This window comes from Squalius cephalus (assembly GCF_949319135.1).
Source record: "Squalius cephalus genome assembly, chromosome: 20".
NCBI lineage: Eukaryota > Metazoa > Chordata > Actinopteri > Cypriniformes > Leuciscidae > Squalius > Squalius cephalus.
This window is the reverse complement of record NC_137141.1, coordinates 32,929,644-32,954,614: the sequence shown is the minus strand read 5'-3', so window position 1 is coordinate 32,954,614 and position 24,971 is coordinate 32,929,644. Positions and strand designations below refer to the sequence as shown.

The 24,971-nt window shown below is 36.0% G+C and overlaps 2 protein-coding genes across 3 annotated transcripts; one reads left to right on the top strand and one right to left on the bottom strand.

Moving 5' to 3' along the window:
* Window positions 1-392: 392 nt before the first annotated feature.
* mcm8 (minichromosome maintenance 8 homologous recombination repair factor) lies at window positions 393-14,591 on the bottom strand. 2 transcript variants are annotated; one of them, XM_079852535.1, is made up of 20 exons: window positions 14,525-14,591; window positions 13,936-14,139; window positions 13,567-13,602; window positions 12,992-13,069; window positions 12,780-12,862; window positions 12,552-12,701; window positions 12,344-12,447; window positions 10,403-10,601; window positions 10,050-10,135; window positions 9,376-9,524; window positions 8,298-8,496; window positions 8,182-8,212; window positions 7,816-7,956; window positions 7,568-7,709; window positions 6,993-7,188; window positions 5,213-5,432; window positions 3,972-4,181; window positions 3,102-3,178; window positions 2,331-2,520; window positions 393-935 (listed from the first exon to the last, which is right to left on the bottom strand). In XM_079852535.1, the coding sequence occupies exons 2-20, from the start codon at window positions 14,120-14,122 to the stop codon at window positions 843-845; spliced, it is 2,571 nt and encodes an 856-aa protein (XP_079708661.1). In that variant the 5' UTR covers window positions 14,123-14,139; window positions 14,525-14,591; the 3' UTR covers window positions 393-842. The 2 variants fall into 2 exon arrangements, with proteins under 2 accessions (XP_079708661.1, XP_079708662.1); XM_079852536.1 differs by lacking the exon at window positions 13,567-13,602.
* A 336-nt stretch (window positions 14,592-14,927) lies between these two features.
* napba (N-ethylmaleimide-sensitive factor attachment protein, beta a) lies at window positions 14,928-24,963 on the top strand. The gene is made up of 11 exons (XM_079852580.1): window positions 14,928-15,238; window positions 15,518-15,597; window positions 15,865-15,981; window positions 17,297-17,343; window positions 17,479-17,556; window positions 17,664-17,719; window positions 17,886-17,970; window positions 20,089-20,193; window positions 21,432-21,500; window positions 21,863-21,913; window positions 22,605-24,963. Exons 1-11 carry the CDS (start codon window positions 15,141-15,143, stop codon window positions 22,704-22,706), a joined length of 888 nt encoding a protein of 295 aa, XP_079708706.1. The 5' UTR covers window positions 14,928-15,140; the 3' UTR covers window positions 22,707-24,963.
* The last annotated feature ends 8 nt before the right edge of the window (window positions 24,964-24,971 follow it).

Here is a 24,971-nt window from a genome sequence, read left to right as displayed (position 1 = left end):
TCTAATACGCATTATAATAAACATAAACTAACGCATATTAAATGCTTCAGATCAAGTGGAAATATAATATAATCTGATGTTGATGGCAGCGGATACCAAGTTGCCACATTTTTACTGTAGTAACAATTATCTCTAGTGAGCAGCAATGGTAGTTTGCTTCGCTGTACCATTATCTTTTATATTCTAGTATAACATACATTATAAAACTGCATATATATATATATATATATATATATATATATATATATATATATATATATATATATATATATATAAAAAATGTATACATGTATAACTACATTTTTTAATGTATGATATTGATGTCATAATCATAATTAAAAGGAACTCCTTCAAATAGAGTAAAAAACTTTGGAATGTGTCATTTTGTTTGATTTGTTTATTTTTTTGTGAAATTTTGCAAGTCTTTAATGAATGCATATTCCATATTATTTTCATTTTAATCTATTGCAATTAAATGTATTAGCTTCACATGTGTTGGTTCTTATAAGGTTATTTTACTGTTACCTAAAATTGTATAAACAGCATTCAGTATTGAACACAGCAGGATCTGCTGAACGGACACACAGCTAACATTGCAATGCCAAACATATCATATAAACATTGTTTTAATGTTCAGAAATATGGTTACGGTTTGGTTTTTGTACATAGTATTTACAAGTACATGCTATTTAAAGAGAACTAGGTGTCTATTTATGTACATGAAAACAATGTACAGTTAATGTAAACATACATTACATAAATATAATATTTGTTGCATTAAAAAAACAGACCCAAGAGTATGGCACAATAACATTGTAAAAACATCATAAGAGATGGTTCATTCATATGGTTTGAAGCTGATACATCCGGTGGCCTTTCTTCAGAAGGTAACCCTGTTCATTGAGCGCACCGATGAAACCCTCAAAATCCACAACCTGAGAAAAGAATATGATAAATTAAAGAGGGAAGAACATTAAAGCGCCCCATTTAAAGGTTCCTAATTTTGTTTTGAATCTCAACAGGTTTACATGCATCAAAAAAACCCAGTTAATAACTTAAACGGCTAGTCGGATGAATCAGTCTCTCTAAACCCCACCTCTCTGCGAGCCAGCTCTGCTCTGATTGGCCAGATCTGATCGGCTCAGTCTGTTGTGATTGGTCTATCGCGTACAGCGCGTGTCGGAAACCAAACACTCATTACCATAACTGAACTTCAGCTCCGGAGGCTTCCTAAAGCTCAGCGATTGTACAAAGACAGTAAAGATGGCGTTGATTTTCCCGAGCGCGAGTCCGATGATGAAACATTGGAAGTTATTCAACTTGAACCTCTATCGCAAGGTTGTTTCTCAGTGATATGCTACTGTTTTGAGGTTCATTATGAGATGTTGCAGCTGTAATTCCTCCCCATGAGCATTAACAAGAGCATGTTCATCAACAAACCCATGGGTGCATTTCTGCACATGTGGGAACTGTATCATTAACTGTATCAATAACGGTGCGTACTTTAGCCTAGCACTAACGTGAATGACTGATGTAACATTAAAGTTTGTAAAACAGATCTTGCTCCATCCTTTATCTTTCCTCAAAGTAGTAAGAACGACAGATGATCTGCATTAATAGACAGTTTTAGTAATAGTGGCCCACAGCTGATTAGCAGAAGTACTTCAGTAAGAGTGATAACATGAGTTAACCGGCTAGCCAGAGGCCTACACAATATAAAACTCAAAACAAAGTATTTTGAACACCCGGTAGAAAATATATACGTCAATAATTAATCATAAGTACAGGTTGTGATTCTAAGGAGCAAGCTGGTCTAAATAAAGTGGGTTCTGTCGCATCTTTAATAGACCTCAGAGATATGAGAAGCAGTTGCCCGATTGCTGTTATATCGCTGTGGTAATTTAAACCACTGACTCTTCTCCACATCCTCATTATTTGGAAGTGTTTACAAAGAGATTTCACTTTTGCAGAGCTGAAAACAGTAATATAGAACCAGATACAGTGTTTGAGGACGGATCAAAGTAGACGTTGTTCGCGTTAGCCATTGAAGGCTGTAGGTGGGCATTATGCGAATGAGTTACCGAGTGAGACTGGAAGTCCTGACGACTCGTTTAGGCAGTTTAGAGTCGATTCTTTCTTTAGGGAGACAATAACTTTATTTATCATGCACTTTCGACTTTACAACTTTGCAGAGCATTTACATTCACAGACAGCTATATTACACACTGCATGAAAGGACATATTTAAAAAAGCATAATAGGGGCACTTTGAAAGAGAATTTCAAATTCAAGTCATCTGACAGTGTACTCAGTAATGTAGCTGATGCTCACCTGTACATGCAGATCTTTGGCGAGCTGTCGCAGCTCCTGGAGCTCAAACATGCTTTTGTGTGTGCGCTCAGCGAGTCTGTTTAAAGCCGTGACAAATTTCTTGACTTTCGAGCGGTTGCTCATGCCAGAGCCGAGCTGAGAGCGGTCGAAATCCAGACGGCCAAATTCATCAGAGTATGTGTCGGTCAAGCTAAACGTAGAAGAACATGAAGGATGGAGTTCAGCATTTGTTAAAAGCTCTTGTCACTCTGTTGCATGTATAAATACTTATCAATTTTGCAAGAATTAAACAACTGAGGAAATATAATCAAGACTGCCATAAAAATGTTATTTAATTTGAGGATGTATAGGGAGTTATCACATGTTTAACACAGAGATATCAATGAAGACACATTTCAGAATCATGCAAATTGTCTCCTAAATGACGTCCTCAACCATCAAGTGTATGAGGTTTAAAAGGTTATTTTGTGATCCAGCAGAGGAGTCTGATAGCCCTTCCCTTTTGGCTACAAAAATAGAGCTGCGAAAGTGCATGATCATGCCACACTTTGTTGTTTTTTTTGGTTAAATAAGTGCATCATCAGGGTATTTGAAGTGCACTTTTTGAAGTGCATACTTTGGGCTTTAGAATAGTGCAGACATATGCGAATTGGGATTAGAATATTTGAATTTTTCCAATATGGGTGTAAATAAATATGCATTACTTAGTAACAATCATAACTCACAGTCCTCACGTCAAAATTCTATATAACTCGTAGAAAACACAGTCACCTGTGTTTCATGATCTCCACAACGTCCTCTGCATCACTTTGAGTCGCTTTTTCCCTGAGCTCAACACGAGCTCTCGCCTGCAGAGAGAGAGAGAGAGAGAGAGAGAGAGAGAGAGAGAGAGAGAGAGAGAGAGAGAGAGAGAGAGAGAGAGAGAGAGAGAGAGAGAGAGAGAGAGAGAGAGAGAGAGAGAGAGAGAGAGAGAGAGTGAGTGAGTGTGAGAGAGAGAGTGTGAGAGAGAGAGTGAGTGAGAGAGAGAGTGAGTGAGAGAGAGAGAGACAGAGAGAGAGAGAGAGAGAGAGAGAGAGTAAAAAATAGAGTAATACAGTTTAAAATTAGATAAATTAGACCTCAAGGAATCAAAATTGATTATATTTTTGATTATATCAAAATGAAAATATTTTGATTGTATTTTTTTTGTTTCACTTTTTAAGTTTGTCTGTGGAAAACAGACCAATAATACTGAAGCCTCATCTTGCAACTGCGACTTTATATCTCACATTTCTGAGAAAATGACAGATTTGTGCGATGTGAACTATAAATACTATTTCTCAGAATTGTGACTTTATAACTCGCAACTTCAAGTTTATACAGAATCTCACAACTTAGAAAAAAGTCAGAATTTTTTTTATACTTTTTTCTCAGAATTGCAAGACATAAACTTGCAATTGCGAATTATATAGTCCGAATTGCGAGATATAAAGCAAATTCCTTTTTTATTTTTTATTCCCAGGTGGAAACAAGCTTCCATAAATAGGCAACGCCACCACTAAAAAGAAAATTGCCCATGCTTAAAGTCAATAATAAATATAAAACGGTAGATGCTGTGTGATGTGATCAGTAGATCTGATCTTGTATGGAGATCATGTCCACCTCTGTGAGCCGGATGAGGGACTCCAGCTGGCGGGTGGTGATGGGTGTGCTGTCGGCTGTCTGGTTCTGTTTGCGCAGCTCCAGGTAAAAGTCCTGCAGGACCTGTGCAGCCTCTGCGGAGAGAGACGGGTGAACGTAGTGCCGGGCGTAACCCACGTACTTCCGCAGGAGCTGGTGAGGAATGGGGTCAAAGTTCTCCCCCGGAACCAGCTACGGATGAAAAAACAGAAATGAAGAGTCATAAAGCTGTAATATACTGAAGTACAGTGACAATAAATGTATAGAAGGTGCAATAATAAAACATACTGTACATACGGTAAATTAAGTAAATCAAAATATGATCAGTAGCTATACATTCAAATATGCATACGCAATAGTAATAGTGAATCTTGCATAAGGAAACATTAATAAAAGTTATTATGAATTAGTAACACTACAATATTCTCATTTGTTAACATTATTTATGCATTAATTACCTAACATGAACTAAAAATGAACAATACAGCATTTTTTAATCTTTGTTAATAATAATAATAATAATAATAATAAATAGAAATTGTGTTAGTCAACAATACAATTGTTCATTGTTTATGTTAGACTGTGCATTAACTAATGTTAACAGATACAATTTTGAAATGTATTAATAAATGTTAAAATTAACATAATGATTAATAAATTGTTACTAATGTAGTTAACTAATGCTTGTTTAAAAATTAAACCTTATTGTAAAGTGTTACCATGGACTACCAATAGAACCAGTTCAGAAAAAAATCATAAATAAACACACAACACATAACAGATCAGTAGTTGTTGTACATTCAGATATGTATGAGAAAAAGTAATAATGATAATAGCAAATACCACTAATGTTAGTTAATGTTAGTAATGAAAGCTATTAGGAAGTCTCATTTGTTAACATTTGTTATTGCATTGGCGAACATGAGCAATGTTTTTCCAGCATTTGTTAATCTTTATTAATGTTAGTTAATTAAAAAATACAACTGTTCAGTGTTTGATCATATTATTTCACAGTGCAATAATGTTAACAGATATAGTTTTTGTATTTTGTACAAAATGTATTAGTAAATGCTGAAATGAACAAAGTAAGATTAATAAAAGCTGTAGAAGTATTATACAGGGTTAGCTCATGTTAATTAATGCGGTTAACAAGTGAAACCTTATTATAAAATGTTACCATTAAGGAGTATCAACAGAATTGGTTAAGAGAAGGTGAATGTTACCTTGAGTCTGTCTGAGAGCGGTTTCTCCGAGGAGACCTCCAGAATGGAGATGTTGGACTCCTGCGTACAGTAGCGTGTGACCGCAGCACTGCTGACCGCACCATTCTTCCCTGCTCGCATGGCCATCACGTGCTCGGACAGCAGGTGGTCGTGGTCCTCATTAGGGGTGTCCAACAAGATGAAGACCAGATCAAACCTGGACAGCAGTGCACTTCCCATTCTAGAGTGACACAGGCAAGACTTTTAAAGAGGGCCTATTATGCCCTTTTACAAAGTCTTGATTTTGTTTTTTGTGCTCTACTAGAACAGGTTTTCCTGCTTGAATGTTGATTATTTTCCCAATATTCTCCATTGTTGCGGCTCCTCTCTTCCCAGTCTGTCAGTAACGCTCCGTTTAGTTCCTGTCTCTATGAAGCCCCTCCTTCTGAAAAGCACACTGTGCTCTGATTGGTCGGCTGGAGCAGTGTGTTGTGATTGGTCGAGCGCTTCGAGTGTGTTTGGGAAATGTCCCACCCCTTACCATAACTGCCAGTTTAACACACTACTAACTAACTCAACCAGGCCCCGCCCCTTTATTCTGCGCATTAATTATTTAAATGAGGAATATTGTGACGTGTTCGTTCCCGGAAGAAACTCAAGACTACAATGGAGGCGTTTCAGGAGTTCAGAAACACTGACACTGATATAGAGAAGAACTGGAGCTTTTTCATGATCAAACAGCAACATTACACACTAAAGAAACATGGAACATGGAAAAAAGCATAATAGGTGCTCTTTAATACAACAGGGTGTCTAACTATTTAAAATCTTATGAGGCAAACGGTTATAATGATGTTGAAACTTATTAAAGGCAAGGCACCACAGGTGAAAAAGGCACAATTTTTAACTAACAGATACATCCAGTTAGTAAATCATAGTACGTTAAGACATTACATTTTGTATTACAAGGTTTCTAAAATGTTATGTTTAAATATCCAATTTATGCATAATTAAAACTTATTTGCTTATATCCAGCACAGAAATTTGAACACTGGAAAACACCAGATTTAAAATGCTACTTTCATTTTGTTGACATAAAGGTTAGTACAGAGGGGATTTTTAGATATTTCTTTTTATCACTCCATAAATCAGAAAATAATCAGCCAGCATGTTTTTAGGAACAAAACGTTATATTAATCAGGTGAATGATATATGGACGAACGAAACCCCTCTTTAGAAACCTTCAGAATATAGATGGGAATAAAACTGGTGTGTGTAAGTGCTGCTGAAGTGGAAATGTCTGTCTGAGAAAACGGCCTATTGTAATTGAAATCTACAAATACAAATAGATAAAGTGCAATAAACACTTGAATGAGTATTTGGGATGTATTCTTTCCACTAGTCTGGAAGTAAACATGTTATGAAAGCAAAATTTACCAGTGTTTGAAAAAAACAATGGTTTTGCCTGTATTCGTGTCTTGCCTTCAGTTTTCAAATCTAACGTTTGACATTATTAAAGAGCCAAAATATACATATCAAATAGTTAGTCTAACGAACTATGTTACTTGGCAGCTAAAGTGTTTATTATTATTAATTTATTAAACACCATCATATTGCTTTTGCTGATCTTTCATAAACCATTAGCTACTCAGGATTACTGCTGCGTTAACACTGATTTTATCGTGGTTTACAAGTCTATTTGTTACTTATCACTTTATCTTAAACCCAATAAACGTTATAATCAATGTACAAAAAAAAAAAAAAAAAGAAAAATTTGGTTTATTAGTAGGCATTGACTCACTTCAGGTTCTCAGAGACAGTCTTGGCTTTATTGTAATGCCCTCCGACAGGATTGGCCGCTGCGATGATGGAGGTTCGAGCAGGAAGAGTGCAGACAATCCCAGCTTTAGCCAGACTGATGCTCTGCTGCTCCATGGCCTCCAGAAGAGCCTGATGCTGACTGCCCATCTTATCAAACTCATCAATGCAACAGATGCCTGGAGGAAATATTAAATGCACTGTTTTTAAATGAGTAAACCCAGGTAATGCTCTTCCACATGTGTATCCCGAATTGATTCAGAAGACCATGTTTCTCAAAGTTTAAATACCTTGATCACCCAAGTATAAAGGAGGAGCGATGACAGTGAAGATCGAGAGAGGAACAGGCCTGGACTTATGTTGTGTTTTGTTTTATTATATGTGACAGCAGTCGTCCGTGAGAAGCTGTTGTCTTTTACTTTCGGTATTAAAATGTGTGTTAACGTTCGCAGGTTCTCCTTCTTCCCACAACATCTAACCTTGCTACACCAAATAACGCTCTTCCACATGTGTATCCTGAATTGATTCAGAAGATCATGTTTCTCAAAGTTGAAATACCTTGATCTCCCAACACCAGCGCTCCAGCTTCAAGAGCGTAGTCTCCCGATCCGCTGTCCCGGGACAGAGATACAGTCAGTCCTGAAGTGGTGGTCGTGTTTCCACAAACATACACACCCCGTGGAGCCACGTTACACACGGCCTGGATACACACAACAACAACAACAGCAGCACACATATGGCATATTAATAAACTTAAAATCATCTGACTAGGTGATAAATGCATCAGATATTATCATGTACTGTACCTGTAACATCTGACTTTTACCAAGTCCAGGGTCTCCAACGATAAGCATATGTGGGTCTCCTCTTATTGGGATACGATTTTTATCGTCAACATACTTCTGACATCCGCCAAAAAGAGCCAGAGCCAATCCTGCTTTAACAAGCTGAGAAAGCACAGGGATTGCAGACAAGTTAAAGGAGTCATGTCATTTTATGTATCGTTTAATTTACCAAATCTAAGATGCAAAAACAACTCAGATTTGGTCATGGTTATGATACAATCTCAGTAACATATGAACACCCAGAATAAAGAAGCCTAGTGATACATTAAACATTAAAATGACAGGAATAATAATTCAAGTTAAATGAGAACATATTTGGACACTCACCAAATGGCCGTAAATGGCAGGACAAAGAGAGCTGCAATCACAGTGACGGTCACATTAGCTTCTTCATTGATAATACAGTAAATGTGAACATGTTTTAGAGTCTAAATGTTACACACTTCACTATGAGCTTGAAAAGGTCCTCTTGCGCTTGGATCTCTTGGATGGCGTAGAGGTCTTTGATGGAGAACTCCACTGAAGGACCCGGGCCCTCAGATTCAGACTCGGCTTTGCTTTTCTGACCCTTCGAGTTGCTGACCGAATTTGCCTGGATGTACAACAGGAACATACACTTGTCCTTCTTGTTTCTGCCACTTCCTGAAGAAAGACACAAACACAAATCATGGAATAACTTAAAAATAACTTTTAATGTTACTTTATCCAGGACTGGATACTTAATCAATTACGTTTGGATGTGCTGTTATAAGACATTATAAATCTAAAAAGTCCAGTCACCTTAACCTAATGTTATCGAACAAAATAATATTGGTCATAAAATATATAGGTTTTTCTCTAATCAAAGCTACTAAAAGCTTATTACACAGCGACTTCCCGAATGAACAAATACAGAGGTTATTTACACTATTGATATGAGATGGTAATAGGGAGAAGAATGGGATCAGGAAAAGGCGGATTCACATTAAAAACTAATGTGAAAATATTTTTCTGTTATCAAAACAAAGTTGCAAAACAACTTTCCTGTTATCGATTCCTACTATTCCCACCATTTTCTTTATTAATCCTTTCTCTTCCTGGACTGGGGAGGAACGTAATAACGGCCTTGTGTATTTTGTCGGTTTTGTCTCACCCACCCAGACAATGGCAGGCTTTTTGAATTTAGTGTAAATAGACACTCTGATAAATATATAAATGGATATAATATATCCATTTGAGTCTAAGTAATTTTATTATGTGGAGGGGTATAACAGCTCAACACAAAGAGCAGTGAATGTGAGCATCATCTAGTAACTGAGTCAGACAGAAGGCCACCCGAGGCTGTCCTGCCAGACCGCTGAGGTCAGATGTAAAAATAGCACCCACTGATATTTGCCTGACTGTAATATGGACACATTTCTGAGATGCGAAATGAATGAGAATCAAACATTTGTTAATAAGAAATTGCCTTGAATCTAAGTAGCAGCAGCTTCATGTATACGAGTCTATCTTTGCACTGACAGTGTGGACAATGTGTCTTACTCTCTTCACTGGACACTTTAATGACCCCTGTGATGGTGACCATGTCTCCAGGCACACAGCTGTCCACCAGGTCCTGCGTGAGCTCACATTCAATGGTGCGCGGGATTCGACCGGACTCACGCTGGTCACCTGACATCATCTCCTGAACCCTGTGAAGAGCAAAGGAGGAGAAATCATGGCAATGAGTGATGGTGTTCTCTTAAACATCTCACACTTAAACTTAAACCAAAACTATTAAAAATCACTTTCAGTAATTGAAATAAAGCTCAAATTAAATAAAACATAAATATTTGATAAAAAAAAAAAAACTTGAGAAATAGCTTAAGGTGAAGAACTAAAATAACTAAAACAAATAAAAATGAAGGTTATACAGAAATATTTCAAAACACTAATAAAAATGACAAACCACATAAAATAAAATGTATATTAAAAAAAAGCTAATTAAAAATACTGATAAATAGTATGATAGTATATGGATGGATAATACTAAAATAACACTGGCAAACACTATTATAACAAAATTATGTTATAATAGAAAAAAAAAAAAAAAAGAAATGCTCATGAAACAATAGCTGAACATTCGATGATGAGATTTACACTGAGAGCAATGACAAATAAAGCTCAAAAAAGCAACATGAAATTTGTTCTGCTCGGGTAATTATATATTTTCATACTTTATTGTTTGCCAGTCGACAGTGAGTGTGAAAGGTGAACTTCTGTTTGGAGTGAATGACCGTCCGTGACATTCAGCCTGTAAACACTGCAGAGAAAATGAATAAACATCATGTTAGATGTCACTAAAAACAGCAACACTGACATTTACTACTTATAATATGCAATGTCTAATTTTATATGTATTGTTTACAGATTATTCTTTCTTTTCTCAGTAATTTTCCACAGTTTTTTTTTCCACTGAACAAAATAAAATATAGATATTAGATAAATATGGGTGGAATGTCACAAAATCAAAACTTGTTAAACATGTTATATACAAGTAATGTCGGTTGAAGCTGAAAGCACACTGTACCTTAGTGGGTATGGTGTATTTCCCATCAGGCAGTGTGACGCTCTGTGTATCTCCACAGCTGTTACAGGCGAACGCCAGCTTACTGCAGAGTGGTTTAATGTTACTCACTCTCACCACCGTTCCTCTGATCGCAACAAACTTCCCATATAAATTCGCTCTCAGACTCTTCAAAGGAGTCAGTGGCTCATAGTTATACAGCCTAAAAGAGAGAAAAAGAAACATACAAGAAATGAAATTTTTTTTTTTTTTTTTCGTCACAAAATGAAATATATATGGAAGCTTGTTTCCACCACAGAGTGAAAAATAAAAAAGGTAATTGCGACTTTTTAATCTCACAATTCTGACTTTTTATCTCAGAATTACGTGATATAAAGTCGCAATTGTGTGTTATAGAGTCAGAATTGCGTGATATAGTCGCAATTGTGTGTTATTAAGTCAAAATTACGTGATATAAAGTCGCAATTGCGTGTTATAAAGTCAGAATTATGAGATATAAACTCGCAATTGCGAGAAATATACTTGAAATTCTGACTTTAAAATACGCAATTGGGAGATATAAAGTCAGAATTGCATGATATAAAGTCGCAATTGCGTGTTATAAAGTCAGAATTGTGAGATCCGTCTTTTTTTCCTTAGAATTAGACTTTATATCTCACAATTCTGAGAAAAGATGTCAGAATTGTGAGATATATACTCGCAATTATGTGTTATAAAGTCAGAATTGCTTGATATAAAGTCGCAATTGCGAGAAAAAAAGTCAGAATTCTGACTTAAGACTTTATTTCATGCAATTCTGACTTTATATCTCACAATTCTGACTTTATAACACGCAATTGCAACTTTATTTCACGCAATTCTGACTTTATATCTCGCAATTCTGAGAAATAAAGTCAGAATTTCGAGATATAAACTCGCAATTGTGAGATAAAAAGTCGCAATTATCTTTTAAAATGTTTTATTCTGTGGCGGAAACAAGCTTCCATACCTGTATTATCGCCGAACTCTATAAATAAAGTTGGACATATAAGCATGTCTTTATCCGGATACATGCAATATATTATATCTCAACTGCTTGATTGCTAGTATTGTCACTAAATGTAAACTAAATTTACATTTAGATCTAAACTGCTAAATGCAACTATAAGGCATGAAGATATTATAAACATTAACATCATTATTTTCTATAAAGCTCCTTTTAAACAACGTGCATTGTGAAATATACAAATAAATTTGACTTGACTCTCAATTTTTAATTATTTGAATACATAAGGAAAGTAAACAGACTCACCAGGCGCTAGGCCTGTCGCAATAATCAATATATTGACTTATCGCACAATATATGTACGTGACTTCAATAATTTTTGGTGACGCAATATATCGCCCATTATGTTTACATGGTAATGAATGTCACCAACATTCTGCCTATCGTGCTGTCATCTTGTCTGTTCTCCATGTCAGAGGCAAAAGCGGGGTTTGGGCAGATCCTTCATGATGAATAGTTTTATTCATACACAGAGCGGTCATCGACAGGTGAACATCGACAGGTCTTTGGGCCGTTATAGTGTTTTCCTGACAACTACAGACAGTTTGAAAGAACAAGTCCAAATGCACTTGATTTCAAAGCTGCAATCCACTGTTCTGGTGCAAATATAAACGTCACAGCGTAAATAGTTTTAGCAGCAGACAAATAGTAAATTTACTATTTATTCAAGTTTTTTTTATTTAGGATATTTCATTTTTTGACACTTTATTTCCATGATATAAAGAATGATTGTTGTCATTTGAAAGTATGTAAGCCCACTTGCATTATTATCCTGTTATATTATGATTATATATTCAGTGGCATAAAATGGTCTTAAAATGGCAATAAAATTGTTATTCGCAATTATTTCTGGGAACAATATATCGCACAGCAAAAAGTAGTTATCGTGACAGACTCACCTGGCGCTGATATGTGGGGTGTTGATTATGGGCCGTACGCCTGCGGGAAGATCCTCCTGCCCCTGCAGTTCTGCTGCATGTCTCTCCAGATCCACAGTCAGCACCTGCAGAGAAACATTCAATTATTTCAGCTTGATCTTCCGAGATTTTGGCATAATGTTAAACTGAGAACAGTGACGCATATGTAAATGTGTAACACAAAACCCACCTGATGAATTGCCACACCCAAGCAGTCCAGGATCTTCTCAGGCATTTCTTTAAGATCTTTGGCAAGATCAGGTAAAGTGTGTGAAACCTGTTTGTTGGACAACAGGTCTTTGTAATCCACCAAAATGCTCCCTTTCCTTTCAATCTCATCCTGAGGGTGAAAAAAAATAAATAATATTTTGTTTTTCAATACTGGAAATAGGGAGAATCATGCTTTGAAATCTGATACCTTATCATAAAGATCCATCTGCGATGTGAAGTACCGTTCAAACACTTTTATCTTCTCAACATAAGGTGAACTCTCAACAAATCCTGGAAAAGGAGCAAACGCAAATCATAAACTATTGCAATCATGAATCAAAATCAGGAAGACGTTCAGACATATATAAATATCCCACAGGTCAAGAATACATTCATAATGGAAATGGGAAAATATAAAACCTTCAGAAAAATAGAGTCGCCATCCTTTGTATAGACACGTGATATCAAGGGTTGCTTGACTAACTTGTGGAGTAAATCCTGTGGAGTAAAAACAACAACATAAATAATAATAACAATAATTTACAAAAATGGCAAATGTCAATGAAACAAGAAATAAATTATAATTTCTCAAATACAACATTATTAAAGGGTTAGTTCACCAAAAAAGCTTGGAAGAGCCAGGATATTTTTTAATATAACTCAGATTGTGTTCGGCTGAAAGAAGAAAGTCATACACACAAGATGGCTTGAGGGCGAGTAAAACATTGGTTAATTTTCATTTTTGGGTGAACTATCCCTATTAATTATATTTAATTTGTTTCCTAGTTCAGTTGTTTTTTTCTAATCTAGCTTTCTAATAAATCTGGCATTCATACTATGAATACTGTTGTGCTCTGTGACGAATTGCTTATGTTTTTCTATGACAAGTTGGGTCAGATAAAAGTGTCAACTAAATGCATGAATGTAAATGTAAATTATTTTAATCAACTTTTATTGTCAATAGTCACAAGCTACCCAGCTGTTCAGACACTTACTATTTTGTGTATTGTTGGTGGAATAGTTCCCTCTTCCTAAAAAAAAGAAAGAAAAATCTTGTTGTTTTTGTGTCGAGGGAACCAGTGTGATGCGAAGTGCCAGTTGGCCTACAAAGCGACATCATACCTGTACCACTCTATTAATATAATTCATTTAATTAAATTTGTTTCCTAGTTCATTTAGTTTTTTCTTATCTGACTTTTAACAAACCTGGCATTGTATACTATGAATGAACACTGTTAGCTCTGTGAAGAATTGCTTATTTCTATTGTAAGTTGCTTTGGATAAAATGCATAAATGTATAAAATGTATTTGAATCAAGTTTTTTTGTCAATGGTCACAAGCTATCCAACTGTTCAGACACTTACTATTTTGTGTATTGTTGGTGGGAAAGTTCCCTCTTCCTCTTCCTCCTCCTCCTCCTCTCCACTGATGGCCTCTCCATCCTCCCCCTCCTCTCCATCCTCTTCCTCCTCCTCCTCTCCATCCTCTTCCTCCAGCAGATGAGCTGTTTGCACCCCTCCATGACCCCCGGTCAGAACCCTGACTGCTCATCCTTCACCCTCGAAAGTCTGAAAGCAAAATCACAACAAATAAAGCTATTAACGTGTCACAGACACATGTTCACCCAAATATAGATCAATATACACAATATACGGAATCAAATCAATTCAGACCTGCTGTTTTACTTACACTTTATCATCTATTATAATAACTGAACACGTATCTAATATTTTACTAAACGTAAAGAGACAAATAAAGAGAAAATAAATCTAAATTCGGCGATATCAGTTCTAGAATGAGTCAAATAATGACACAAGTAATTTACAAACTTGTTTCTAACTTTACAACGGCTCCAATTAATGTGGAAGAAAGAGCATACATTGGGGAAAATTTTCGACATATATTTTATCAAAGAAAGATAATTTAACAGATCTTATTGAGAGAAGTACTTACAGCCACTGTTTGTTTACTTCCTCAGTGAGTGACTTCAAGTTTGGCGCTAATCGTGACGCCACTTCCGTACATGCGCTGAGCCGTAAACGTCGTTATCTTTTTTTTTTTTTTTTTTTCGTCCTTTGCATGATGTTAGTTTTCTTTCGAAGCTACATTTAAATCCCATTTATTTTTAGCAAATTCACGATTTTTCGAAATGTATTTATAGCCTACATGTTTATTTGTGTATTTTTCATGTTTAAATTCCTTGTGTATTTCAGTATTTATTGATTTGATGCATTTGTTCATCCGTGGATGATAATAAAAGGACGTAGCTACGTCTTCATTCATGTATAATAATAAGAGGGCGTGATTACGTCTTCAAGTATGATAATATGAGGGCGTGGCTACGTCTTCATGTATGATAATAAGAGGGCGTGGCTACGTCTTTCAACCAAATAGTGTCGCAGTTTCTCCCTCAAGAGCGCGCATCATCATCAGCATCACCCGACAGCAGGAGGAGGAGGAGGAGGCGAGCATCCTTCATGATTCTGCATTAAAGCCGCACTCTATATCAACAAACACCGGGCCTTTACAGATCCAACAGCAGCTCTGCGTGAACACCACACATTAAATCATGGATAATTCCGGGAAAGAGAAGGAAGCCATGCAGCTGATGGCAGAGGCGGATAAAAAAGTCAAATCATCGGGTTCATTTCTCGGAGGGATGTTCGGGTGAGACAGAAATTATGCTGGTCACGATCTGACATTCAAAGACATCCAATTTCCTGTAGTATTTTCAAATAGCATATGTCTATAGAATGAAAATACCTTATTTTTTGTGCATTTTATACCCTAAGCACGTATAAAATGAGCTGTATCCTTCCACGCGCTTCTCAACATGTCCAATGTCAAATATTTTCTATGTTGCGACATACAATCTGCTTTGTATTTGATAGGCCTACATCATTTTGAAATTGCCTTTAAATGAAAGAAATGTTGATGTTTTCACAGGGGAAATCATAAGGTTGAGGATGCATGTGAAATGTATGCCAGAGCTGCCAACATGTTCAAGATGGCCAAAAACTGGACTGGTATGCACAAGTCATTTCATAATTGATATGTAAAGTGGTAAATTATTTCACCAAATGCTTAAAATTTTGTAATGCTGTTGAAGTAGGCCTATTATTAGATATTCACTCCAAAGCATAATTTGACCGGCCATCTTTGTCCTCGAACCCAGTTCATGATTAGTGATCTTACTGCAGTATACAGATGTGTGTTTAAGCATTCACCCTGCTTCTGAAGAGTTCTGTCATTATTGTCAGTGATCTAAAGATGTATGTGTTTCGCTGCTGTAGCTGCAGGCAGTGCTTTCTGCCAAGCTGCAAGACTTCACATGCAGATGCAGAACAAACTGGACTCGGCCACCAGCTTTGTTGATGCTGGAAATGCCTATAAGAAGGCAGATCCTCAAGGTGAGAGAGCTTAAAATAACACTGGTTTTAAAGGGGACCTATCATGCAAAAATTCACTTTTAACATAAATGTGTGTCGGCAGTGTGTTACACAACCACCATATAATGGTAAAAATCCACCCACTCCTCCTTTTTTAATCCCCATAAATCAGCAGTGTCTCAGAACAAGCCGTTTGCAGATTCTAGCATATGTGACGTCACAAATGTGTAGGCCCCGCCCACTACTGCTGACAGACTCCGCCCTATTAGAATAGACCCCGCCCTGAGTGAGCTGTACACAGTCCACCATGTTTATCTCCTCGCCAGAGCATTTAACACTAACATTCATGTAAGATTTCAGTCAAGAGCAGTGAGTGATTTTATATTTTTCTTTTGTTGTTTGATTCATATTAACAGTATAGACAGCAGTAGGTACTGTATATTACGCTGCTTTCACTTTAATACACAGATCTAATATACACATGCGATTTCAGACGTAATCGACTGTGTTTAAGTGAACTTGTTTAACATAACTGAGAGTATTTGACAGTTTAAGCGCAATAATATGTGAAAGAGAACTTAGTTTAATACTCACGGGACGCGCCGTCTGACATCCAGCTTTCTGTGCGCGTGCTTCGATGTGTGCGCTCAGAAAACCATATATCAGAAGTTTAGACTGATATGGTTTTAAAACACATGCAGATGATACACTTTCATGATGATGAAGAACTGCAATGTCACGTGAGCGTGACCGCGATAGAGATGATTATCAAAACCAAACATATTTGTAGTTTTTAGAGTATCTGAGGCACAAGCTGTAAAGGCTCCGCCCTCTTCTGGAAAGCTAATTTACATTTAAAGATACATGCACGAAAACAGCATGTTTTTCCTTCCACTCATAAATATTATATTACATCATCAAAACTTATATTACATCTTGTAAAAAGGGACATAATAGGTCCCCTTTACTCATAAATATTATATTACATCATCAAAACTTATATTACATCTTGTAAAAAGGGACATAATAGGTCCCCTTTACTCATAAATATTATATTACATCATCAAAACTTATATTACATCTTGTAAAAAGGGACATAATAGGTCCCCTTTACTCATAAATATTATATTACATCATCAAAACTTATATTACATCTTGTAAAAAGGGACATAATAGGTCCCCTTTAAAAACAATCTAATTTCCAAAAGTTGTAACACGCCTACACATGTCTGTTGCTTGATTTAATAATTGCTTGGATGAGATTACGAGTGAAGATGAATTTGTAAGAATTGCATTTGACTAATTTTGTTCTCTTCTGTTTGAATGAATCACACAGAGGCTATCAACTGTTTAAACGCAGCCATCGATATTTATACAGACATGGTAAGACACTGGGACTTGTGCGTATATTGATGCGTAATAATTTATGCATTTTTCTGTGGTTTGTTATGTGCCTGTTTACCGAGCATGTGGATGTTATATAACATTAAATCTCTAATTTGTATGTGTGATTGACAGGGAAGGTTCACGATTGCTGCAAAGCATCACATGACCATTGCAGAGATCTATGAATCCGAGCTAGTGGATATTGAAAAGGTGCTGATGCCTTTAAACATATATTAGATGCAGTCTTGCGCATTATTTCCCCAAAAATGCTTTTGAAGGTCAATGTAACAGGCCTGAATGTTGTGATGTTGTTTTAGACCATTGCACACTATGAGCAGGCCGCGGATTATTACAAAGGCGAAGAGTCAAACAGGTTTGTATTTTCATTGTTTGTCATTGTCGTTTTCCTCTGTGTAAATTCTATTAGAATGTCATTCAATATTTATAATTATCCTCCATTTCCTTTTATTGTGGGTTGTAAAAGAGCTGTCCACTCTTTGTAAATGCTCATTTATATTGCTTGATGTTTTCTGGTTAAGCTCTGCTAATAAGTGTCTGCTGAAGGTGGGCTCGTACAGCGCTCAGCTCGAGCAATACCCCAAAGCCATCGAGATCTATGAGCAGGTCAGTGGGACAGACTCAACCCTTCTGTTATTATAGCACTCATTTATTTATATTATTATACATAATAATACTAAATAGGCATGTTATATATTATTTATTTTAGTTTTTACAAAAAATGTAAATGCAAAAATACTAAATGTATTGTTATTAGTAAATAAATAAATAATATTTCTAACAGAACAGTACTACATTGAGTAGCAAAAATCACATAATAATGTAACATAGTAGAAACTAAATATTTTCCAAATAATTTTTACACATCTTTTTTTTTAACAGTATAAATTGAGTCTTTATAGAGTTGCACGATTATTGGTTAAAAGATTGTGATCTCGATTCAGACACCCACACTATCTTATTCCTATATTATGTCTGCGGTAACGTTAAAAATAGAGTAAATCACCTTTTGAAGGTAACTTGACGCTTCAAATAAAGATTGTATCAGTTACATTGGTCCTTAAGCATGTGGCGATGAATGACTGTTAAAAAATGTGTTTGTCATTGAATCTTTCATTCAAGTGATTTGTTCAAAAACGCTGATTCATTCAGTAATGAAACATGAGTAATGAAACATGAGTCATTGAATCATTCTTCCAAAAACATTGTCTGCATCCGAAATCGCATGCTTCCCTACTATATAGTAGGAGAAAAACAGAACATGACGAAAGAAGTATGTCAGAATTCACAGTACTCATAAAAGAGAAGGCAAAAAGTATTCCTTCTCTACCTCCGGTAGATTCTGAAGTGTGCATACAATGGACACTTTCCCATCCCATGAGGCCACGGGAGAGGATTTGTGAATGTAACTGATGCTGGAAGGTCACATGATCATAACAACATGGCAAATGTAGTCAGATTATATTCATACTACATACAGATACTAAATAGAACATATAGTATAGTATTCATATAGTATTTTTTAGTGGTCGTGAAGTAATTATTTATTAAAAATAAGTACCTTCTCAAGAGAGAATGCGATTTTGGACTCAGCCGAAGGTTCATCCAGTAATGAAACAAGTAAAGTCTTTATGAGTGAGTCAGTGAATCATTTATTCAACCTGGTTTTTCTTTTTTAATAATTCAAATTAATTTTTAATTAATAATATTCAATATTTTTATATTAATATTTTTTATATAATATTAATATTTATATTTTTAATAAAAAAAATCGAATTAATACTTTTAAATAGACTGCAGCAATTAACATTTAGCCAGAATATCTAGTAAAAAAATATATATTTGTTTAGTTATCTGTTCAGAATTGTAGGAGAATCGTGATCTGTTTTAAACAAAAATATATAGCTTCCTCACTTCCTATTGTAATGCATCATACGAAGGCAGCATTTGTAAGATTTCGGACGCAGCCAATATCTCATAAACCTAGATTACAGGTTAGTGAGTCAATAAGAGTCAGGATTAACGAAAGAGGATTCAGTAGCGAGTGTGAAAACAGTATTTATTAAAGGAGCTAATCAGAATAGATGGCGTGGGTCAGATGAACAGAGCCCAATCCGTCGTAGACACGAACACCGGGAACTCCAAACAATCTGACAAACACATGGTGGATGGAGGACAATAAATGGCAGCCGCAGCGCTGAAGATCTGATCAGTGGCAATCAGCAGCCACACCCACACACACACACACACACACACACACAGACACAGGGAGAAAGAGTCAGTGAATTCATGAACCGTGAAAATAAGTAAATTCGTTTTTACAATATGTTGTGGAAATGAGAGTGAGAAAGAGAAGTAAAATCCCTTCAGTTCATTTCAGTTCAGTTCAGTTCAGGACAGACGATATGAGAGGTAGGGAAGTGGTTTACAGTAGTCACCAAAAGGTTAAAAGTTTAAAGCACAGAAATAGCAATTCATGCATCATCAGTATTGGGAGCAAAATGTACTATAAGGAAGAAAGCATCTGCTGAAAAAGAATAATAATGAAAGAGATCTAAGGAGCATGTAACATTATTGAAGGAGACTCATATGGAATATAAGGATGGTTTAGGTAAAGTAAGCATGCTGAACACCAGTGCACCTTCATGTTTGCATTGTAAATCTAATCATATCCTTCTGCCCTCGGTAAATGATGAAAGTTAAAGCTGGTCTCTTCACATTCAGGTTGCAACCAGCACAATGGACAACCCTCTACTGAAATACAACGCTAAAGAGTACTTCTGGAAAGCTGCTCTGTGCCACTTCATCGTGGATGAATTAAACGCAAAGGTTAGTCATTTTTTAACTTGCAGTATAAAGTGTGTAGGCTATTCAGTTCTTTAATTCAATTACTATAGTCTCTTATAGCAACAATCCTTCTTGCTAATCACATTTATTTATCAAAAATAATTTTTTTTTTCAAAATCTTGTTTTTCATGCCGAGCAATAAAAACACATAGGAAAAAAAAATCCTGCCTGAGGTTATCATAATTCATGCATGAAAGTGTTAAAATAACAGTGTTAAGGCCTGTTCAGACCAAAGATGATAACTATAAATATTGAGTTAGAAAAATCGTTCTAAGTATTAAAGAATAGCAGAGTTCACACCACAGCTACAACGACACAGAGAAACAATATCATTGGAATCACATTCAGAATTATGAACGATAAAAACATTGACAGCCAATCAGAATCCATTCTGCTTTAAGAGCTTGAGCATTTAAAGCGGCAGACGACAAAACTGCAGCGTGTGCTTACAATAAACAAAACGATATTGTGCGTTGATGTGGATGCTAATATAGTTATTGTTATAGTTATCTTTCTTGGTGTGAACGGGCCTTTAATGTTGTAAAATTAAGCATTTATGAAACAATTTCAGTTGTAAAGCAGCTCTACAGAAGACACGAGTGTCATTCAGCTCAATTTAGTTCAGTGTCATTTAGTTTATTTTAATAACTGTCAATGTTGCAGAGTTCATCAATTATGAAACAAGTTCAGCAATTGTGTTATTATTTAGCTCAAGTTAGTAGTAATGGCGATAGTTCACCCATAAATGAAAATTCTGTCATCATTTACTCGCCCTCAAGTTGTTTCAAACATTTATAAATTTCTTTCTTCTGTTGAACACAAAAGAAGATATTAAGAAAAATATGGGTAACCAAACAGTTTATGGGCCCCATTGACTTCCATAGTATTTTTTTTTTTGGAAGTCAATGGGGCGCATCAACTGTTTGGTTACCCATATTCTTTAAAAGCTCTTCTTTTGTGTTCAGCAGAAGAAAGAAATTAATACAGATTTGGGATTACTGGAGGGTGAGTAAATGATGACAAAATATTCATTTTTGGGTCAACTATCCCTTTAAGCTGGTTGATATTGCAGTTGTCTTACACTGACACCTAGTGGCATTCATGCAGCAAACATTTTCAGTCACCAATGCCCTTGTATATTAAATATGCTGTTCCCAGTCAGCTGTCATTAATTCATTTCTAGCTCATCTGATGCAAATGTTCTGTTTGTTTTCTTTCAGCTTGCAATTGAAAAGTATGAAGGGATGTTTCCTGCATTTTCTGATTCAAGAGAATGTAAGCTGTTGAAAGTAAGTACAATTGTTTCATTTATTTTGCAGTATTGCGCTGCAGTGATGATGCATTTAGGCCATCCCAGAAGTTAGCATCCCCTCGATGAAAACCCAACAGGATTTTTTTCATGGGCTTTTGGATTATTTTGCTCTATGAGCAAACGTTTATGATTTTTACATGTTTTGTTTATCATGATAATCACAAATGAACACAACTTTTATGAATTTTGAAAATACAATCGGCAGAAGTAAAAGGCGTGTGGGCTATAAGTGAACAATCAGTGTAAGGCAATCGGTCAGTATGTACAGTTTATTGAGTGCAATAATGTGGTTGTCATATTTTGCAGTATTTGCGCTGATGGTTTTGTCTTCTTGTACAGAAACTATTGGAGGCTCATGAGGAGCAGAACAGCGAGGCGTTCACTGAAGCCGTAAGTTTAGAACCTCTGAAATGTGCAGTGGCTTTGGATGATCATACTGTACACTTTCGAATATAAAGGTTCTTTATTGGCATTGATGGTTCCATGAAGAACCTTCAATCACGTTCCATTTCACAAAAGATTCTTTAAAAATGGTTCTTTTAATAACTGATCACTGAAAGGTTCTTTGGGGAACCAAAAATGGTTCTTCTGACATCACTGCGAAAACACACTTTTGGAACTTTTGTTTTTAAGAGTATATAAGAGACACCGGGGCTAGTTGTCACTCGTGGACTCTGAGGTTTTAAGTCAAAAGTCCAGTTAAACAAATGCTTGTTTTGTTTAGTACTTTTATTTCAACTCTCTTTAAAAAAAATTGATGATACTGATATTTTTGTTACATTGTTACTGATATTTTTGTGTTGCTATTGTGTTCGTTATTTTGACTTGCATAATAGATTTAATTTTGCTGAAAAGACTATTTTTGAAGGTTCATGTCTATACATTAATTAACTTTCTTAAGAAATAATTGAGAAAAAGGTGTGACAACTAGCCCCTACGTCATATATATTTATGCATTTGTCATCTGTTCATGTTGTGGAACATACATCACAGAATCACTGTACAAATGTGTAGAAAAATCAGATGCAGCGCATATGTTTTTCTCATTTTGATCTCTAAATCATGTGCTGACCTCCTCCAGGTGAAGGAGTTTGATTCGATCTCCCGTCTCGACCAGTGGCAGACCACCATGTTGCTGCGTATCAAGAAGACCATCCAGGGTGATGCCGGTGACCTGAAGTGATGTGTCCAGGATAAATACTGTGGCATTATATCTAGTTTAATTTCTTACCGTATTGTGTGTGTGTGTGTGTGTGACAATCTGGTTGAACATTTCTGTAGTGATACTAGCTCAAATATCAGCCGTTTCTTGGAAAATTCAGAGGGAACTTGCATTGCAATTGCCTTGCGTTTGAGAAAATAGAAGTATATACAACACTAATATGGATAATTCTCTCATGGAAGGCATTTCTCTATCCCTTTACTTCGCCATGAGGAAATCTTTACCGTACACCCTTGTTTGTACTTGTGTGTGGCATGCGAGACCCGTAGAGCTGTTCTCTTTCTAATGTTCACCTCAGTGTTGTCACTGGCATTGTCATGCATGATAAATGTTTAAAGTGTGTTAATGTGCTGTAGAATATCAGGATTTTGTGAGTGCACTTTATTTCAGGCCTAATCAGCTGTCTACTCTGTTTAGATTGAAAACACATCGCCTTTGCTCAGTTAAACCATCTTTGTGCCACTGGTCTCAGAAATGCATCCTCACGTTGTCTTTGTCGATATGGCAGTGTCCGTTCTGTCGGAGTATTTGCTTTAGTGGTTGAATTAAGCGTTGTACATGTTTCATAATCAGTAGAATAGTGTCTCTTGCTCACTTATGGTGGTGAATTTCTCGGCTCAAGTGATTTTTCACAGTGTGATATTACAGAAAGCCTTGATTCTCTAATGCAGATCATGTTGAATATGTACATGCAAGTTCTGATTGCTGATTTCTTAAGTATTATTTGTAATTTTCACGTTTATTGGTTGTCGTTTCACATGGATACGGGGCATTTGTTGTTTTGGGCATTCAGACCTTATGGATTATTTTAGTTTGAGTGCTACTTTTTGTGCTTTGAAATTCTTTACAATATTGTTGATAATTTAATGAAGAATAAAGAGCTTTACTCTTTGTGTCGGTAATTAAATTGTTGATTGAATGCTCTATCTAATATGTTGTATGACTGAAAGGGGATTAAAAAATGTATGTTAAAATGTGCTTTAAAATAGACAAGTCTTATTAAGACGTTTTAATAAATGTTCTAACTATTTATTCAAAGAGAAATGAATAAATTATCATCCACACCATGTCTGGAGTTTATGGTCATATTTTATATACTCATGCATGGAAACTCTGAATAGCAAACATCTGCAGTAAGACGTAATTTTTCTGACAGGTGTATGTGATTTCAAATGCTGTAAGTATGTAAATATGTATAGAATATATTTAGACAAAATGATAAAAGCTTAATAGGGTTTAAGTTGCTGGACTGGCTTGCAATTGAAGCCCTCACACTAATACAGCGTCTCCACACTGTACAAGAGCAACAGGAGGACATTATAGCAGAGTACCTCTCAGTATTCTCTGACTTAGGCAAATTAAAAGATGTGTTGCTGTAATATCTTCAGAATTACTGAGAAGTCTTTATTTTGAAGTGCTGGTGCTTAATGTAACACTATATAGTGTATTTGATAAATCACGTTTGACATTTGTGCTGGCTACTATCAGGCCACCAGGGCACCATACAGACTTTATCAAAGAATTTGCAGGCTGCAGATAAAGTCCTAATTGTTGGTGATTTCAATATACATGTAGATAATGAAAAAGATGCATTGGGATTGGCATTAAGAGAATGCCATAATGCAGGGGACACTGTAATTTGAACTGCACCAGTGCTAAACTGTGCACTGCATCATAATTAACAACACAAACAATCAGTGTATGAATCAAACTCACTAAGACTGCCGTCAGTTTCTTTTCCATGCATCATTTTATTATATCCATGTCTGTGGTTACAGTTAAATCATATAAAACAGTGAAATCGCTCCAGAACTCTGCCCTGTCTTGCCTGCACTGGAGACGGTGACGTGAGCTCTGAAAGTCTTCACTCCTATTGGCTGTCGCTCACGAAATTCGCTGCTCATTTGCATAAAGTTAAACTTTCTTTAACTTTCGAGAAGTCGGATGTCGCCAGCTCTCCACTGAAAATGAATGGGATCAAGTCGCTGACGGTGGGAACAGGGCTTCAGTCATGGGAAAAAGCTTGTTGACAAACATTTTTGCACAACGAAATTAAAACTGTGAACTAAGCACTTTCTCCCTCACCATTCCAGACATCCGACCCTGCAAAAACTCATTTCCGGGTGGTATCATGCGACCTTCCCCATCTGAACATAAAAATTAACATTTGTGAGCAATAACTTGCAGCTAAAATAAAAAAAGCATGAAAAATACAATAATCTTCAA

Bases quoted from the DNA above. Each gene is read 5' to 3' on its own strand.
- mcm8 (XM_079852535.1), bottom strand. From the start codon at position 14,122: ATGAGCAGTCAGGGTTCTGACCGGGGGTCATGGAGGGGTGCAAACAGC. The intron at 10,136-10,402 runs GTACAGTGTGCT...TTTTCTCTGCAG, and splicing joins AATACACCATACCCACTAAG to TGTTTACAGGCTGAATGTCA. The intron at 2,521-3,101 runs GTGACTGTGTTT...TTCTACGTTTAG, and splicing joins GTGGAGATCATGAAACACAG to CTTGACCGACACATACTCTG.
- napba (XM_079852580.1), top strand. From the start codon at position 15,141: ATGGATAATTCCGGGAAAGAGAAGGAAGCCATGCAGCTGATGGCAGAG. The intron at 15,598-15,864 runs GTATGCACAAGT...TCGCTGCTGTAG, and splicing joins GATGGCCAAAAACTGGACTG to CTGCAGGCAGTGCTTTCTGC. The intron at 17,971-20,088 runs GTCAGTGGGACA...CTTCACATTCAG, and splicing joins CCATCGAGATCTATGAGCAG to GTTGCAACCAGCACAATGGA.